This window comes from Leptonotus elevatus, chromosome 15, assembly GCF_054856555.1.
Source record: "Leptonotus elevatus isolate MCC_2025b chromosome 15, RoL_Lele_1.0, whole genome shotgun sequence".
Classification (NCBI taxonomy): domain Eukaryota; kingdom Metazoa; phylum Chordata; class Actinopteri; order Syngnathiformes; family Syngnathidae; genus Leptonotus; species Leptonotus elevatus.
The window spans coordinates 6,093,502-6,109,498 of NC_141253.1; the positions used below are offsets into that span (position 1 = coordinate 6,093,502).

The following is a 15,997-nucleotide window of genomic DNA, read 5'->3' on the forward strand; positions in this document are numbered from 1 at the left end:
TAGTAGGACTGTCTTCTGAGATTCTTTCTCTTTTTTTCCCTTTTTCTCTCTTTCCCCTCTGACAACCAGCCCCCCCCCCCCCATAAAAATGGTCTAGAGCCACCACTGCTTCCCCATAAATTCTTCATGTTAGCTTGCACAGGTGTACCTAATGATGTGACCAGTGTGCAGCATTGAAGCATATTCGACTATACCTCATTAGTGAATGACATCACACGTAACTTTCATCTGCTCAATACCTCATTAGTGAGTGACATCACACGTAACTTTCATCTGCTCAATTACTGTCTGTTTTTTTTTTTTTGCCAAATATTTCACAAGCGATCCCAAGTCAATTAAAAAGCACTAAAAATAGCAGCGGTTAATCAAGTATTCATTTTTTTATTTAAAAAAAATCACATCTCATCAACACATAAAAGACTCAGAAGTGACTTGACAAAAATGACATTACATGAAAGCGGCATAGCAGATGTAAATTTCCCATCGTCCCTTGGTGCATTGACAATTCATGTATTCTTTAACATCTTCACACATCTGAAGCATGAGACGAATGAATTATGACGATGAGTGACTAAAAAAATGAGATGGCAGTGAGCTCCGTCCCAACATGCCACTTAAAAGCGGAAAGTCAAAGCAAATTGTTGACTTCAAAGCATCATCACGAGTGATTTGACATGATCACGCGAGATTTCATCGTCTTCTCAGGGTGGGCAAATAGGCAAAGCATGTCCATTATAATAAGAGTCCTGTCACATATACCGGTAGTCATCATCACTATAGTTTTATCTCTTGACATATTTGCAAGATCAAATAAAAAATACAACGTAAACAATTTTACATGTGAATTTAAATCGTTCATTTTTAATAAGAAAATGTTTGTTTAAATATAAATTATAGTTAATTGACACCCACTGAAATGGATTGCAAAAAATAAATAAATAAAATAAAATAAAATAACTCCCCAAAAATATTCACAAAATACTGTAATTCTCCCAATTAAAATAAATAAATATAAATCATGGTCCCGCGTGGATCTGGCCTACATAGCCGCCCCCGGAGGGTAGAAGACCACCGCGGCGGCGGGCTCCCGGGGGGGCCCCCGCGGCCCTACCGCACGTTGTCCGTGGCCCTGCTCGTCCGCCTCGGGCTTGGTGGTGGTGATGGGCCTGATGACGGTGGTGAGCGCCGGCGAAGTGATCCGCCGGAAGAGTTTCTTGAGCGCCTTGCGGAACTCGCGGCGCATCAGGCAGTAGAGCACCGGGTTGAGGCAACTGTTGGAGTGCGCCAAGCACACGGACACGGGGAACACGTACACCTGCGTGGTGTAGTACTCGTAGGTGAAGTGCACCACGTTGAACTTGATGAGGATCCCCCACGCCGTCAGCGCCTGGTTGGGCAGCCAGCACAGGAAGAAGGAGAGCACCACGATGGTGACCGACTTGGTCACCTTTGCGCGTCTCTTGGCGCTCGACGTGTTGGCGTCGTTGCCGGCCGCCAGGAAGCGCAAAAGGAGCAGGTAGCACGCCGAGATGATGGCGAGAGGAGCCACGAAGCCCAGCAGGACCTTCTGCGAGTGGTAGAGTCCCAACCACAGCTGCGCGCTGGCGCCTTCGCTCTCCGGGAATTTCACCAAACACAAGTCCTCCTCCCCGGACACGCGCACCGTGGTGGAGAAGACGGCGTGCGGGAGCGCGGCGCAGGCGGCCGCCACCCAGATGGAGGCGGCCACGCAGCGCGCCGCGCCGCATCCCCCTAACGGGAGCAGGAGGAACCGCCGGTGGCGACCCCCGCGCCGGCCGTGCAGCGCCGACGCCAGGGAGCTGTAGCGCGCCACGCTCATGGCGGTGAGGAAGAAGACGCTGGCGTACATGTTCATAGCCGTCACGTAGGACACCGTCTTGCACATGGCGCGCCCGAAGAGCCACGTGAAGTCCAGCGCGTTCTCCACGGCCCAGAAGGGCAGCGTGAGCACGAACTGGAAGTCGGTGAGCGCCAGGCTGGTGACGAACAGGTTGATGGAGGACTTCTTCCACGCGCGCTTGCTCTTCATCAGGTAGAGCACCAGCACGTTCCCCACCAGCCCCAGCGCGCACACCAGCGAGTAAACCACCGAGATGACGATGCGCACCGCCGCGGCGCCGCCGCCCGAGCCCGGCTCGGACCCGAGCTCGGCCGCGTGGAAGTGGGGGCGGCAGGAGCGGTTGGCGGTGGCGTTGGCGCTCCCGTTGAAGCTCCACGCCGAGCCTTCCTCGGACCATTCGCCGGACATGACGCCGACGCACCCCCGGGACCCACACGCAGCTCCAACAAAGCGTCGTGCGTTTTGACGCAGCGCTCAGGCTGACCTTTTTCTTCCCCCGCTGCATCGGTTGACTGACGCGTGATGCGGAACGAACCAATGGAACGACATTGCCTTGAAAGCATGCTGTGTGGGAAGAAAGTACAAGTAACATAGTGAGTATTGTCTTTATATTTTCACTCTAAAAAAAGAGAAGAATTGATGAATCATTTTAAGACTACTAATGGAATTGTTGACCGACTTAAAAAAAAAAAATCGCTTCAATTGGTAACACACGATTGAATTAAGTTAGTCCAAAGTGAATGAGTTCATTCAGTGTGAATGTGTGAGTGCATGAATGAATAATGTATCCATTCCATTGTAAAGCGTCTTGAGTGTCTGGAAAAGCACTATATAAATCCGATGCATAGTTATTTTTTTATTATTATTTTTGAACTTCATATATTTAATTCACCTGAAGGTAATCCAAATAACTCACAGTTGAAATAGTCAAAAATAACCCAATGTTGGTCAATAATGGACCGACCTGCTTCTTGACGACAATTTGACCCAACTTTTGAACCGAAAGTTGGATCAAATAGACCCAACCCAAGTAGTGTTGGTCAAAATTTGGGCCAACATTGGGTTATATGTTTTTTTTTTTTACCCAAGAGTCTTTCAGAGATTCCAATTTTCAAATAGAGAATAAAGGTAAAAAGTCGTTAGATGTCTGAAGATATAAGCACAGTCTAAACATGTTTTTCTCCCACCTGCCATATACTGGCAGTGCATAATGATGTCATATCTTCTCAATTGCATGCATGCATGGCTAACGGTTTATGAGGCATGTTTTCATCCTCATAATATACTTCATATGCTTCCCACTGTGATTATTTAGCATAAGCAGCATCACGTCTCGCTTTCCTCAGCCTTCTGCCGCTTGCATGGCTGTGATAAAGAAGCAGTGGGTGGGGGGGCTTAATTGTGCCAGTAAATTGATTTGATAACAAGAAAGAGAGGTGCAGAGACTCAAACAAATTGAAGGAATATTGATGAGCTCAACTGTAGGCTAAACGTGTTTCCCTAAAAAATAATAATATCATACCTCATTTGTCTTTCTGTCAAGAAGTTTTAAAAGACTAAAAATGTTTTTCACTATACACAATATTTCAGTCACTCGTATCTCAAGGCACCATTGTGTATTTCCAAATATTGCTGAATAAATCCTTGACAGATAAATAAAATCGAATTTGAACTGATACTAATTTAAATGTATTATTACTCGCATTAAGTAAAGGGTTGTACAAGCGAGCTGTGTTAGCTGTTATGCTAGCTGTATAATATATATATTTTTTTTATTGATTTATTTTTATGAAAATATGAGTATCCGGGTCGCATTGGCTTGAAGGACTAATAAAAAAAAATTGTGTTAGAACAAAACGTTTTAATTACTAGGGAGACATCAGTAAAATGAGACCAAAAAAAAGGTGCTTGATTGATGATGATTTGATTCTATTTGATGTGTAGGTTAGTCATTAAGAGGAACTTAAGGCACGACTGCCATCTAGTGGTGAATGGTGATATTACAATTTAAAACTATACAGTTGTGACGCAAATATTTAAAATAAGTGTACTGTATGTTGGGGGGGGGGGGGGGGGGGACAAACCCAAATAATTATTCTGAAATGCTGATGAACCTCCAATCTTCATTTTACACAAAAATGGGAGTTTGTTCATCCTCCAAAATCCCCAAACAAAATAATAAATATTATATATTGCAAAAAAAGAACCCATGAATAAGTGAAAAATTCCTCGCCATCTCAGCAGACCTCACCTGGTCCACTAGCTTCCCCACATCAAGTGACAAGCTGACAAGCTGACAAGCTTCTACAGAACCAACATGGAGGTTACGTTCCTGACCTCCTGACCTACAAGGGGGACTTTTAGCAGGTGGTGACAGCAACAGAGAGTGAGTGAGACACCGACACTGACTGTTAAAAGCCAATAGAATCATTGAGAAGCCCTCCCACCCAGGACACTTACTTCCCCTCCCTTTCAGTTTGAAAAGTGCCACAGGACATAAAAAATGTATAAACAAGACATTTAGAAAATAAACGTTGCTAATTGTGAGATGCCTAATTAGTGAGTCTCACTGCTCCCGTGAAAGTGACAATAAAGTTAGGTTCTATTCAAAACTCATTCTCACATGACCGCTGTTGCCTCAAGGTCACTTTCAGGAATTTGATATAAAAAAGTTTTTATTTATTTTTTATGATAAGACCCGTCGATGAGTGTGTGCCGCTTGGGCCTGCTATCTGCCATGCTTATCAGAGCGGGACACGCCCCTGTTATAGAAACTCAGCATTCCACAGCCCGTTGGAGACACGGGCAGGTCACCTGAAATTAGGTCAAAGGTCACTGCATATAGAAGACCACCCGTTTAATGATTTAATAATCCAACGTGGTTACTTTATGAACGTCTGTGCGTGTTTAATAGTGATTGTAAGAGTCACACGAGATGGTCGAAATATTAGGAACAGCTTTCATATTTTTTTTATTAGTGTTTGTTCATAACATTTTTTTTTTTTAAAACACCAACACTCGTGAAGCTATGTGAAACCTCGGTGCCAACAGCGCAGGAATTTATCACCGCCTACGACATCACGCCGCGAATTGCAGCTGCTGTTATTACGACATACCATCATGATACTGTAACCGTTTCATTCTACCGGCATGTCGGAAAAAGTATCGCCGCACCGGACGCAAAAATTCATCGAAGCTGTTTGATGCTGTGTTTTGGTAGACTTCATATAAAAATACAGCACGCATAAATTTAATGGAAGCAGATGAGACATAAATAAACACGAGTAGACGTCACCAAGAGCGGACGGCGTCCTCCTCGGTCACACACTGGCTTGGTTGTTCGCTGCCAGAGTCCAAATATACACTAACAAATCCTCCTTGTCCTCTTCCTTTGGACGCCGTAATCTTTTCACATTTACGCACCTGGTACTCCCACCCTCAAAACAAAAAAAATGCGGTCTGTGGTGTAACACGTAAACAGAAACTGCCAATAGCTTTCAAAAATATTCAACCCGCATCCAAAAGAACAGCGTGGACAGGATGGAAAGTCAAAGCTGGAAGAAGGGATGGCAGAACCTGAAAGATACATTTGTCGAAATAAGTTGCTTTGATACCCTGCCTGCAGTTCAAAGCACTTATTTATACGATAATGTCAAATCCAAACCTCACTAAATCCAATAAGGGCTAGTGCTAGCTTAATGGTTACAGCTAGGGGCTTGGTTTGTTGGTTAGCCTTCAGGTTTAGCCTTTGGATCAAAGCTAGCCTTAAGGTTTAATTAAGGACTATAGTTAGCCAAACATTTAGGGACTGAAGCTAGGTTTAGCATCGTGATTTAGGAACCAAAGTTCAAGGTTAGTAATTAGTGTTTGACTTATGGGTTCATACAGAGACAAAAATAGGCTTAGCGTTTTTAGGCAAGGAGCGAGTTTACCGTTTGGTCAAACTTACGATTGATCGCCAAGGACTCTTTTACATTGCATTGATAATGTTGATAAATAACTAAAGCCATGATACAGTTCAAAGGGTGCACAGGAAGGTGCTGTGGATTAAGGATGAACTGATTGAAACTTGGATTTTGTTGGGGATCAACAGTTGACAGCTCTTAAGAGGCCACAACCACAAGTAGCTCCTCAATCGCTCCAGCACGTTCCATTGAGAGATAATCCTCGACTTGTGTTGATCCTAAATCCAACTCGGTATCTTCTTGGTACTCCCTCTCAAGGTCCCAGGCTTTGTAGACTTCCCGCTTGATTGTCCTCCATCATGTACAGAGTTGTATCGCCTTTTTTTCAAAAGGATTCGATTCTAACCGGCCCAGAGCGATTGACTTCAGCAACAACCCCCGTGCGTCCGACAGGACGACATCTGAACAATTCCCAAACACTCCTTCCTGTCAGACGTCATTTGCGTTCAAAGGCTCTCCTGAGTCCTGTGTTACGGGATGTGAATTGGTACCCATCATATGGAGTTTCTCCGTCCCGTTCCTCGGTTCCTCCCGCCGTCTTGCCCAACAACTGGACCTGCGACTGACAGGAAAAATGCAACGTTTAAAACATTTCAAGGCAAAACCACCTCACAGTTGGTACAAGTTAGCCAGTTAGGGTTAGCTTAGCTAGAGTGGGAACATATAAAACCTAACACGAATGCTAAATCTTTAGGCTAATGCTAAGCCTATCCTGAGTTGTCAGCCCTAAACTGTGAAGCAAAAACCATAAGCCTTATATCTTAAACTCCACCAAAACCTAAACCCCAATTATAAACCTTAGACCTTTTAAGGCAAACACTAGTCCCAAAGATGAAACTTTAAAGCTAACCATAACTTGTGTTCTTAAGATAAAGTCTTAATGCTAATGCTAACCTTAAATCTTAAAGCTAACCTTTGTCTCTGGTACCAAGCTCTAAGGCTAAACCTAGTTTATAGCCAAAACCTCAAGGCTAACCTATTCCCTACTCCAAAACCGTCAGCATCCATAGCGCTGAACCTTAAACCTAACTAAGCCTTGTCCCTAAATCTAAATTAAAACAGCAAAACTAAACTTCTAAATCCACACCTAAATCAGGATTGTCAACTAAGTCAAAGATGTGGATCCACACCTTCTTCCAGATGCCCGAAATATTATTTGGCTTCATCTTTGACACACCTGCCCATCCCTCTGCAATTTAAGCAAAAATATTGCTAACAAGCTAATCAGCTGAGATCAATCAAAACAACCTCTCACGCCTTTGCGCCTTCATGTTTGGCGTAAGTCATAAAATGGTAGATAAACCAGGAATCATAGGGAGTGGCGGTTTCGATTTTCCTAAAGCGGTGCCCATAAACCGTGACAACCGAAACTTCGAAATCTAGACGTCCTAACAAGATGCAAAAGCAAGCAACTCTCACAACCGCTAATCATCACCGGACACTCACTGTGAACAGACTAAGACGAACACAATGAGAAGAACGAGGACCACAAGTGCCGCGATGACGCAGATGATGATCATCTGCCTCTTGTCTCCTCTCCGCCAATCCAGGTCCACGTACTCGCATCTGGAGCCGATGTAGCCATGCTGACACCTGAGGGACCAAAGACCGTAAAGTCGGAATCATTGAATAACCGGCAACAAAAACTGAGAAAGGACATATTGAGCGCATGCCCTCGCAGGTGGGAAAGGAGCGCCACAGACACTGGTCTGGAAGTCATCCCCCCTGTGACAAATGGGTTTTTCACTGTATGCTAGAAGGTCATTTCCTGGTTCACTGTGCACGGAGGACCATAGCGTGTCTAGCGACGTATCTGCATTTAATAGTTAGCAGTCTTCTTTTTGTTTCATAATAAAACCTGATCAGAAAAAATGAATTGCGCCGTACTTTCGGAACAAACCGTCTCACCTGCAGGACGGCGCCTTTTGCTCTTCGACGAAGCGACACTCCCCGTGGATGCAGTAGTGGTTGAGTTCTTGCGGACATTTGGTGAAGTGTCCATTCCACTGACCCGTGTCCGAGGCAGGCGCTGAAAATGACGTGCGTGATTTGTTGAGAACTTGAGATTAATTTTTTTTTTTTTTTTTTTTTTTTTTGTATCTTGTGTTTCCTGCTACTGGTACTTTTGAAATCTCTGCTTCAGAGCCATAGATTGCACACCCCTATACTTCTAGCAAACGCTGTCAGCTGCCTTTGACTTAAGAGCGCACCTTCTGTTGTGAGCCGACCGTATAAATAGACCGCAATATGATCCCGTGGTCGTCCCAAGATTCAATAAGCGCACACGTCGTTTACTGAGTGAAACATGTCTGCAGCCATCAAAGGTCGGAACACACAACACACGCCATTTCCTTCTTCTTGGGTCGCTATCTTTATGACACTTTTTCCACGAGGTTACCTTTGGATGATGGCTCATAAAACAATGCGGCGGCATCAATGAGAGCAGACACGAAAAGGACCGTAAGCAGTTATGAAGTTTAAGGGGTCACTGAAAACGTCACGGGAGAACCTTGTTGTTGTTGATAGTTGAGCTTCATTTATTTTAGTTTGATTTTTAGCTTTGATTACATTTAACTTATTTGAGCTTGGTTATTTTTAACTTAATCATAGTTAAGCTTGTTTTTGTTTGGTTTAACTTCTTGGTTTGGACAAGTTTAACTTATTTTAGCTTATATTAGCTTGATTTTGGCTCTGCCAGCATAAGATGGCCTTGTTAACTTATTATTAGTATTGCTTAGTTTAATTTGTCTTGCGTTAGTTTACTGTAGCTTAACTCTTTTTTTCTTGGCTATACCGCATCGTTCAGCGTGGCTAACTTAATTTAGCTTGGATTAGTTAAACTCATTTTATTTTCTGTTTTATTTTAATTTTGGTTCATTTTTGGATACTTTTTTGGTTGTTTTAGCCTGGCTTTGTTTATCTAACCTTAGCCCATTTGAGCTCATCTTACTTTAGCTCATCTTTGTTTCTTTATAGCTTGGCTTCATTTGACTCATCTTTTCGTATTTGATCTTATCGAAGTTGAGCTTGTCTCACATTATTTTTTCCAGCTTGTTTCACTCGGTTTAGCTTAGGGGTGGATACGTTTGTATTACTTTAGCTCATTTTATTTCAGCTTGCCTTTGTTGCGGTCATCTACCGGTAATCTTATTTTTTTCTTAGGATTGGTTTTGCGCGTCTTTATTCATTATATACTTATTTATTTTAGCTTACCTTGTCTTGGGTTTATTTTATCTCATTTTAAATTAGCGGAGACAAACCCCCAAGATACCAAAAGCTATCCAAGTGTGACAAGGTGAAGGCTTCTAAAAATAGCATTCAGAGTTATGCAAAGCTTTCAAAGTGAGTTCATAGCGGGGATCTGTGTTGTATTTTCATTTGCTGTCTGTTTATACTCCAGGTTAATTGGCATTTTAAATGATAAATGGTTATGATTGCATCTTCACTGTTTGTTTATGCTTTTACTTCCCCCATTTAGATGTCACCACATCCAATTTATTAACCCCCCCCCCCTCCATTTCCGGTTAATCTACCTGTGCAGTTGTCTCCGTTGCCACGGCGAGGGCAGGGGGGCTCCGTTTGATTGACAGCCACGCCGGTAGTTTTCCAGCCGGCCGAGGACCATTCGCACAAGGCCAGCGCTGCGGGTACGACACACGCACGCGCACACAAACAGTATGATTTTACCTTTTTTATCATATTGCACCTGTTGTGCCTTGTGCGTACGTGTATTGACTAACACAGCTGATAAATGGCCTGCTCTTCCTCATTTAGAATGTTAACGATTATGAAAAATGTCAAAAGGAACTCATTACTAAATGCAGTATAAAGCAAGTACCTGTTAGTATTCCGACATAGAGTCCGTACACTTTGGCCATGGCGTCTTCGCTTGCGCCAAAGTAGTCATCGGGTGTTTGAAATTTCAATCCACACGGTGTAAATTCCAAGGAAGGACAAAAAGCTGCCCCCCGTGGTCCGAAGCGTTCCTCATTGAGGGAATGTGAGGCATTGGTGGTCCAGCAGGCCAGAGTGTGCGCGTTTGTGTGTGAGAGTTGCGCTCACTCTGTGTGAAGAGGGTGGGAGGGGCGTCGACTGTAATCTGACACTCCCACTCAGTTTCAGCCACCCACAATTTTAAAAGAAAAGGCATTCAAAGAAAGAACAAGCACACTTTTTAAGACTCGAGTGGCAGGTGCACTTGCTTTTGTTGACATTAAAAAAAAAAATCATAATAATAATAAAAAATCACCCCATCAAATATAATCATAAAACCTTTGGTGATTGTACCATTTCGAAACGAAATAATACATTTCTAACCAAAATACAAAAACAAAAAATATAATAAAACCTATGGGGCAGTTACGCTTTGATTTTGCCTAGCAACAAGCGAAGAATCCGGATATATTGTATTATTACTTTCAACACAGGTTTCAAATCTAACAGCCACGTGGGTGTGGCTAGAAAATTTAAGCTGTCCAATGAAAAGCCTGTATCCCCCAATTGTCTTCTTCTTCTTTTTTAATACTATAAGCAAAACACATTTGGAATGAATGCTTTTTTTTATGTCATTTCTTCCAGCCAATTAGCAAATACAGGTAGCATAGCAGTTTTCAATATAAAACACTTTTTTTTTTGTCACATACACTATGTTAAATAAAATGTCTGTATGGAAACGCCATCCCTCTCTTGACACCCAGTCGTCTCAGGTTTCCTTGGCCGTATTGCTTATGTCCGGTTTGCAACAAAAGTCAAAAAGATAATGAATAAGTAATGCTAGCAATGTAACAAGAACAGCTTGTTTGCGTGTATTTTCTTACAGTGCTCACGTTAGTGAGGTCAGAGACTCAAGTAGTGGTCGAGGGGAGTGAAAAAATAGGCAAAGTCCTGGAAAAAAATAGGCAAAATATAAAAAAATATAAACATTTAATTGAAGGGGGGAGAATAGGCTCATTTGCGGGTGCCAAACTAAAAATATGCATCAAGTGGTTTTAAGTTGTGATATCCAGCTTCACCAATAGATGGCAGATGTGCTTAAAATGGGTCAAATGAATGATTATGTGCTTTGTGACCAGCAGATGGCAGCATTTCGTCTCTGTTGTTACTGAAATACTGTTCTGGTTTTAGATTTTGCTATGAATGGAACGATCATAGTAGCAGCGACACTATAGGTTATTTTTATATATTGTTTTTTTCAAATGATTAATGTAGCTCGGAGCTGTAAATGTCGAAGTAGAAGAATTAAGGCGGCAAAGCGAAATAAAACAAAGAATACGAAAATAAAATATTTTAAACTTTATCCCCTTTGTTTGTTTTAAAGCAGCTTTTCGATATACAAATACAAACTTATAATGGAAAACAAAATTAACATTGAAAGTGGGGAATAAAAGCATTAACTTCCATAACTTTGCTCCCGCTTGCTAATTGAATGGAAACAGGGTTTGAGATGGAGTGAAATGTTCTGTGAGCGTCTGGAACTTTGAACAGGAAGAGCCAGTTTCCTCTCTCACTCTCGCTGTCTGGCTGCTGGCCGGACTTAGCCCGAGCATCAGGAAACGATGATTCTGTGAGATTTAGACCGCTTATTTAGGGCCTGCAACCAAGCAACGTTGTCAAAATAAACATACTCAGCAGAGTTTCAGTGATACCTGATTCAGGCGGTGTCTAACTTGTAAATATTTTTTGTTTATTTAAGACAATAAAAAGCTTGTATCTCATGCCATATTTGTTACAAGCCTTTAATATACTCGAGCTCCGTGAATTCTGCCTAGCAACAAGTGAAGACTCGATATGGAAAAAAACATGTTGATACATGCTTTTCTTTTACTGCAAAAAAAAAGCCAAATTTGTCGTAGGCCTTTAGGGCAGTTTTGCTTGAGCCCCAATTCTGCCCAACAACAAGGGAACAATAACAATACAATTTGGACATACATTTCTCAACACTGCCTGAGTCAAAACTCAATTCAGACACCCAATAGTTAAGCAGCAAGCAAAGAACCCAATTGAAAAACTCAGAATTTGTGTTAGATTTAATTAATTTGTCACAGGAATTTGGGGCACTTGTTGCTAGGCAGAATTCCAAGGACCGAGTCATCTACATCCGCAATCGACATTCATTGCAGTCCAATGAAAAGCATGTATTTTAAAATTACATTTTGTTTTAGCTCAGAAAGGATGAGGGGGGCTGAGGGGATCTGACTAGGAAAATAACAATTCACAGGCCTGTGAGGCAAATTGGAAGATGAATTCTGCCTAGCAACAGGCATATAATCCACGTGGAAAAACTCTTGCTTGCATAACCATCATTAGAATAATTTATTAGGGTATATTCTATGACACATTTTCAGGCAAAAAATATCACTCACTCAATATTTATGTACTGTTTTAATTATTTTATATTTTAAAAAAAAAACAGCATACAGGTACAACCTAGGAATGTTTCAGTTCTCTTGTGTGTTCCTTTCATTTTGTTTGTTTGTTTTTGTTTATTGTCAAGATTTCAACATTACAACCGTAATGCTTTCGATGCAGCAGGATGTTCCTTACGAGCGGATGATGTTCTTCTCGCAGCGGACATCACACCACCGTGCAAGATCGTGGCTCCCGGAAGGGGTTGCTTCCTGCCGGGACCCCCGCCAACAGAGCGTCCCTGCCTGCGTTCTGCAGACAAAACTGCTGCAGCTCCGAAGCTGCCTGCGACACCTGCAGTCATCATTATATTATTTTTAGATGTATGTATAGTGTACAGTATATTCTGCTCATACAGGTTTAGTCTGCTTTTTGACTATACAGTGAACCCCCTTTATTTACAATAGATGAAAATCTTCTTCTTTTTTTTTTAAAACTTTATAATACAGCTTTGCCTCTTCCATGTGCACAAGTAAACGTATTAAAACTTTATTTTTAAACACATTTTTCCTAACTAAGCAACAGAAGTGTTTGGATTATTTGCTTGTTGTTATGAAAAGTTTGGCTTGAAAAACTTAATGAAAAAATTTGAATTTTGTTTGTTGTTGTAGGGTTTTTTTGGGGGGGTCAAATGTTTTTTCTAGCTCAATTGGGCTCAACTCAGGCCAATTAATTCTGCCTAGCAACAGTGCAATCCAAGCAAATTTATTGACCTACACGGCTGTTTCTGCTTGCTAGCTAACATTTTATTACAATTACAAAGTTATATGTTGATTATTTATGGAAAAGTCAACCAAATTACATTTTCTCTACGTTTTGTATATATATATATATATATATATATATATATATATATATATATATATATAAACTTAAGCGCTTCTTTTGGTTATAGCAATTACTGTAACTATGCTAAAATCTTAGCTAGCTAGCTAGGCGAAATTCAGAAGACTCATAGCAGGCTCAAACTACAAGAAAATTTGGCGTAATTTTTTTTTTACATGTACCTGTTTTTTGTAGGAATGTGTGTGTGTGTGTGTGTGTGTGTGTGTGTGTGTGTGTGTGTGTGTATATTGAATCAAAGTTTGAAAATATTTGGAGATGCAGTACTTTTTTTTTTTTATTGGATAGCAATTGTGAATTCTGCCTAGTAACAAACAAAGAGCCCAAGCAATTGTGTCTGTTAGTTAGCTAGTATTTTATTAAAGTTGTGATATACAGTATGTGTCAAACATTATATTTAGATTATAGATAAAAACGTTTAATTGTTCTCAAGCTACTGTGTCTTCCCAGTGACCTGAAAACCAACTGAACTGGACTGTGGCGTTTTTAATAAGTGGTACCATGACTTCTAAATGTCCCACTTCTTACAATTTTATTTAAATATTTTGATTCCCTTACCTTGATCCTCTCCACGCTGGCCTCCAGCTTCAGTTGCTCCACCATCCGTCGCATACTGGATAAACTGGAATTGGAGGTCATGTTGTTGAAATGCTTTAGAAGAGCAAACAGCTCCTGGTGAAAAGGTCTTGGGAGTCTTTCGTCACAGCACTACACTCCTCAAATGGTAAGAAAACGACTGGCAGGCTAAGGAAGGAAGAGCTGACCCCCTCGGTTCTTTCCAAGTGACCTCCCAGTACATTTGGCTCCAAGGGAAGTGTGTGTGTGTGTGTGTGGGGGGGGGGGGGCACGCATGAATGTTGAAAGAATTGTGCTTTTGTTTTGCAAATATGCAGGAGAGTGTTTTGCTTTCATTTGGATTTTGAGTTTGAATTTTGTTATATTCAGCCTGACCAAAAAAAAAACTATACTATTCAAGCAGGAATCTGGAAATAATAAATTTATCCCAAATCCTTTACTGCACAAATTGCTTTGAATGGAAATACAGCAGTGTTTTACTATTGTATTACCGTTACAGTATTATAAACTGTACTGTTGTGGCTTCAAAGACCTACAGATTGTTAAAAATAAAAATAAACTTTAAAGTTTTGTTTTATCAACCCACACTGGTATTTTAAGAAATTACGAAGAAATATATAAAGCATATGTTTTCAAGTATATATTTTTAATTGAAATTTGATAAAGATTATGTAGATCTAATAACAATTTAAAAAATAAACGTGCAAGTTTTCCAAATAATACATTTTGAGAATGTCGACGAAAGCTAAACCCACGTTTTCACTCTGCTTGTGAATGCATCATCGCACTGAAAACCACGTGGCTGCGTGATGACGTCACCATTTTTTTAAAGCTCTCATTGGGCGACTGGCGATTAAGGGGAGGTTAGCTGACTAAGGAGATAAACATGACGCTGAAGCTCCTTCCTCAAAGAGCAATATTTAAAAGTACATAAAAAAGAAAAGGAAAAGATCCGAGTTTGAAAGGCAACCATGGTGGAAGTGTTCGCCGGCCGCACTCTTCTCAACAAAGACGGAGACTTCGTGGAGCCCGAGGAGGCGCTGAGGAACAAGGTGGTGGGCATCTACTTCTCGGCCGGATGGTGTCCGCCGTGCCGCGACTTCACGCCCGTGTTGTGCGACTTCTACACGGAGCTGGTGGAGGAGGGCGAGCCCCCCGCGCAGTTCGAGGTGGTCTTCGTGTCGTCGGACAAGTCCACCGACGACATGGTGGAGTACTACCACGACATGCACGGCGACTGGCTGGCACTGCCCTGGACGGACGATTACAAGCAGTCAGTATAAACACATACATAAAAATAAAGAGTATTTGTAGATGCTCATTTCGAAGTTTTTCATTTGCCTTTTTAATTGGGTTGTAATGTCTGCTAAAAGGCTTACCGGGGTCACCCTCTCTTTCTTAATCCTAAACTCAAGAGCTGACTGCAAATCCCTCTTGTGCAGCCATTGTTTACACATTGTTTATGTAGCACCAAATTATAGTTAATACTGATTATAGTTGTGTCAATAGTGCCCATGATGTTTTATAAGGTTTTAATAAATTAGATAAAAAAAAAAAAAAATCCTTATATATCATTAGTCATCACACAAATGCAAAAAAAAGAAGAAGAAGCAAATTCATAAGAATCTCACTGATCCAATGTTGTTCCAGCGAGTTGAAAAAGCGTTACAACATCACGGCCGTGCCCAAGCTGGTGATCGTGAAGGAGAATGGCGACGTGATCACGGACAAAGGCCGCAAGCAGATCCGAGACCGGGGCCTGGCCTGCTTCCGGACCTGGCTGGATGCAGCCGAGATCTTCCAGAACTTTAAAGGCTAGAACGGGCGTTTCCCAACATTTACTGAGCCATTGCACATATTTGACATGTTTTTCTCTTGACAAACTGAACATTGACATATTTTTCACAAGCTACTATTGGCATAAAAACGCCAAAAGTATGGAAAATATTGTTTAGTTGTTTAATCCTATGCATTTTGAGAGGAAGCTCAGGCATATTTTTTTGCGCTACATGTCATATTTGATATGTAATTACGCATCAAGTGTCCTGTCTACTTTTTATAGTGTTTTTATGTGTTAATAAAATAATATTCTAAAGGCCTTGTCTGTTTGTTGTTGTGTTGAAAGAGCCTGGTAGTGATGTCTGACACAAAAACAATAGATTCCCCATAGTCTCATTAACACACGCTCACACACGCACACGAGTGTATTTTCCAGCATGCAGGCTCATTGATTGCCTCCAGTGTGTGTTTGTGTGCACTGACATTTCTGTTGTCACTCTGAGCATCCAACAGGTGTGACATGTCAGCGCAGGTCATGCAGTCATGCATGGCAGTCTCTGGATTTATT

The 15,997-nt window shown here is 41.5% G+C and overlaps 4 protein-coding genes across 5 annotated transcripts; 1 reads left to right on the plus strand and 3 right to left on the minus strand.

Annotated features, from left to right (window-relative positions):
- Positions 1–463: 463 nt before the first annotated feature.
- rxfp3 (relaxin family peptide receptor 3) lies at positions 464–2,803 on the minus strand. The gene has a single exon (XM_086097020.1). It carries the CDS (start codon positions 2,267–2,269, stop codon positions 1,040–1,042), a length of 1,230 nt encoding a protein of 409 aa, XP_085953146.1. The 5' UTR covers positions 2,270–2,803; the 3' UTR covers positions 464–1,039.
- A 1,987-nt stretch (positions 2,804–4,790) lies between these two features.
- On the minus strand, positions 4,791–9,876 carry btc (betacellulin, epidermal growth factor family member). Of its 2 annotated transcripts, XM_086097022.1 has the most exons (5): positions 9,665–9,876; positions 9,360–9,467; positions 7,735–7,855; positions 7,273–7,419; positions 4,793–6,388 (listed from the first exon to the last, which is right to left on the minus strand). In XM_086097022.1, the coding sequence occupies exons 1-5, from the start codon at positions 9,702–9,704 to the stop codon at positions 6,256–6,258; spliced, it is 549 nt and encodes a 182-aa protein (XP_085953148.1). In that variant the 5' UTR covers positions 9,705–9,876; the 3' UTR covers positions 4,793–6,255. The 2 variants fall into 2 exon arrangements, with proteins under 2 accessions (XP_085953149.1, XP_085953148.1); XM_086097023.1 differs by lacking the exon at positions 9,360–9,467 and having other exon boundaries at positions 4,791–6,388.
- A 2,312-nt stretch (positions 9,877–12,188) lies between these two features.
- On the minus strand, positions 12,189–13,867 carry gng10 (guanine nucleotide binding protein (G protein), gamma 10). Its single transcript, XM_086097025.1, has 2 exons — positions 13,633–13,867; positions 12,189–12,525 (listed from the first exon to the last, which is right to left on the minus strand). The coding sequence occupies exons 1-2, from the start codon at positions 13,711–13,713 to the stop codon at positions 12,400–12,402; spliced, it is 207 nt and encodes a 68-aa protein (XP_085953151.1). The 5' UTR covers positions 13,714–13,867; the 3' UTR covers positions 12,189–12,399.
- Positions 13,868–14,471: 604 nt separating this feature from the next.
- Positions 14,472–15,748, plus strand: nxnl2 (nucleoredoxin like 2). The gene is made up of 2 exons (XM_086097024.1): positions 14,472–14,923; positions 15,301–15,748. The coding sequence occupies exons 1-2, from the start codon at positions 14,622–14,624 to the stop codon at positions 15,467–15,469; spliced, it is 471 nt and encodes a 156-aa protein (XP_085953150.1). The 5' UTR covers positions 14,472–14,621; the 3' UTR covers positions 15,470–15,748.
- The last annotated feature ends 249 nt before the right edge of the window (positions 15,749–15,997 follow it).

Coding starts and splice junctions, on each gene's coding strand:
- rxfp3 (XM_086097020.1), bottom strand. CDS start 2,269: ATGTCCGGCGAATGGTCCGAGGAAGGCTCGGCGTGGAGCTTCAACGGG.
- btc (XM_086097022.1), bottom strand. CDS start 9,704: ATGGCCAAAGTGTACGGACTCTATGTCGGAATACTAACAG. Junction 7,420..7,734: donor CAAAAGGCGCCGTCCTGCAG/GTGAGACGGTTT, acceptor TTGGTCCCTCAG/GTGTCAGCATGGCTACATCG. Junction 6,389..7,272: donor TTCGTCTTAGTCTGTTCACA/GTGAGTGTCCGG, acceptor TTTTCCTGTCAG/TCGCAGGTCCAGTTGTTGGG.
- gng10 (XM_086097025.1), bottom strand. CDS start 13,713: ATGACCTCCAATTCCAGTTTATCCAGTATGCGACGGATGGTGGAGCAA. Junction 12,526..13,632: donor CCAGCGTGGAGAGGATCAAG/GTAAGGGAATCA, acceptor TGATGACTGCAG/GTGTCGCAGGCAGCTTCGGA.
- nxnl2 (XM_086097024.1), top strand. CDS start 14,622: ATGGTGGAAGTGTTCGCCGGCCGCACTCTTCTCAACAAAGACGGAGAC. Junction 14,924..15,300: donor TGGACGGACGATTACAAGCA/GTCAGTATAAAC, acceptor ATGTTGTTCCAG/CGAGTTGAAAAAGCGTTACA.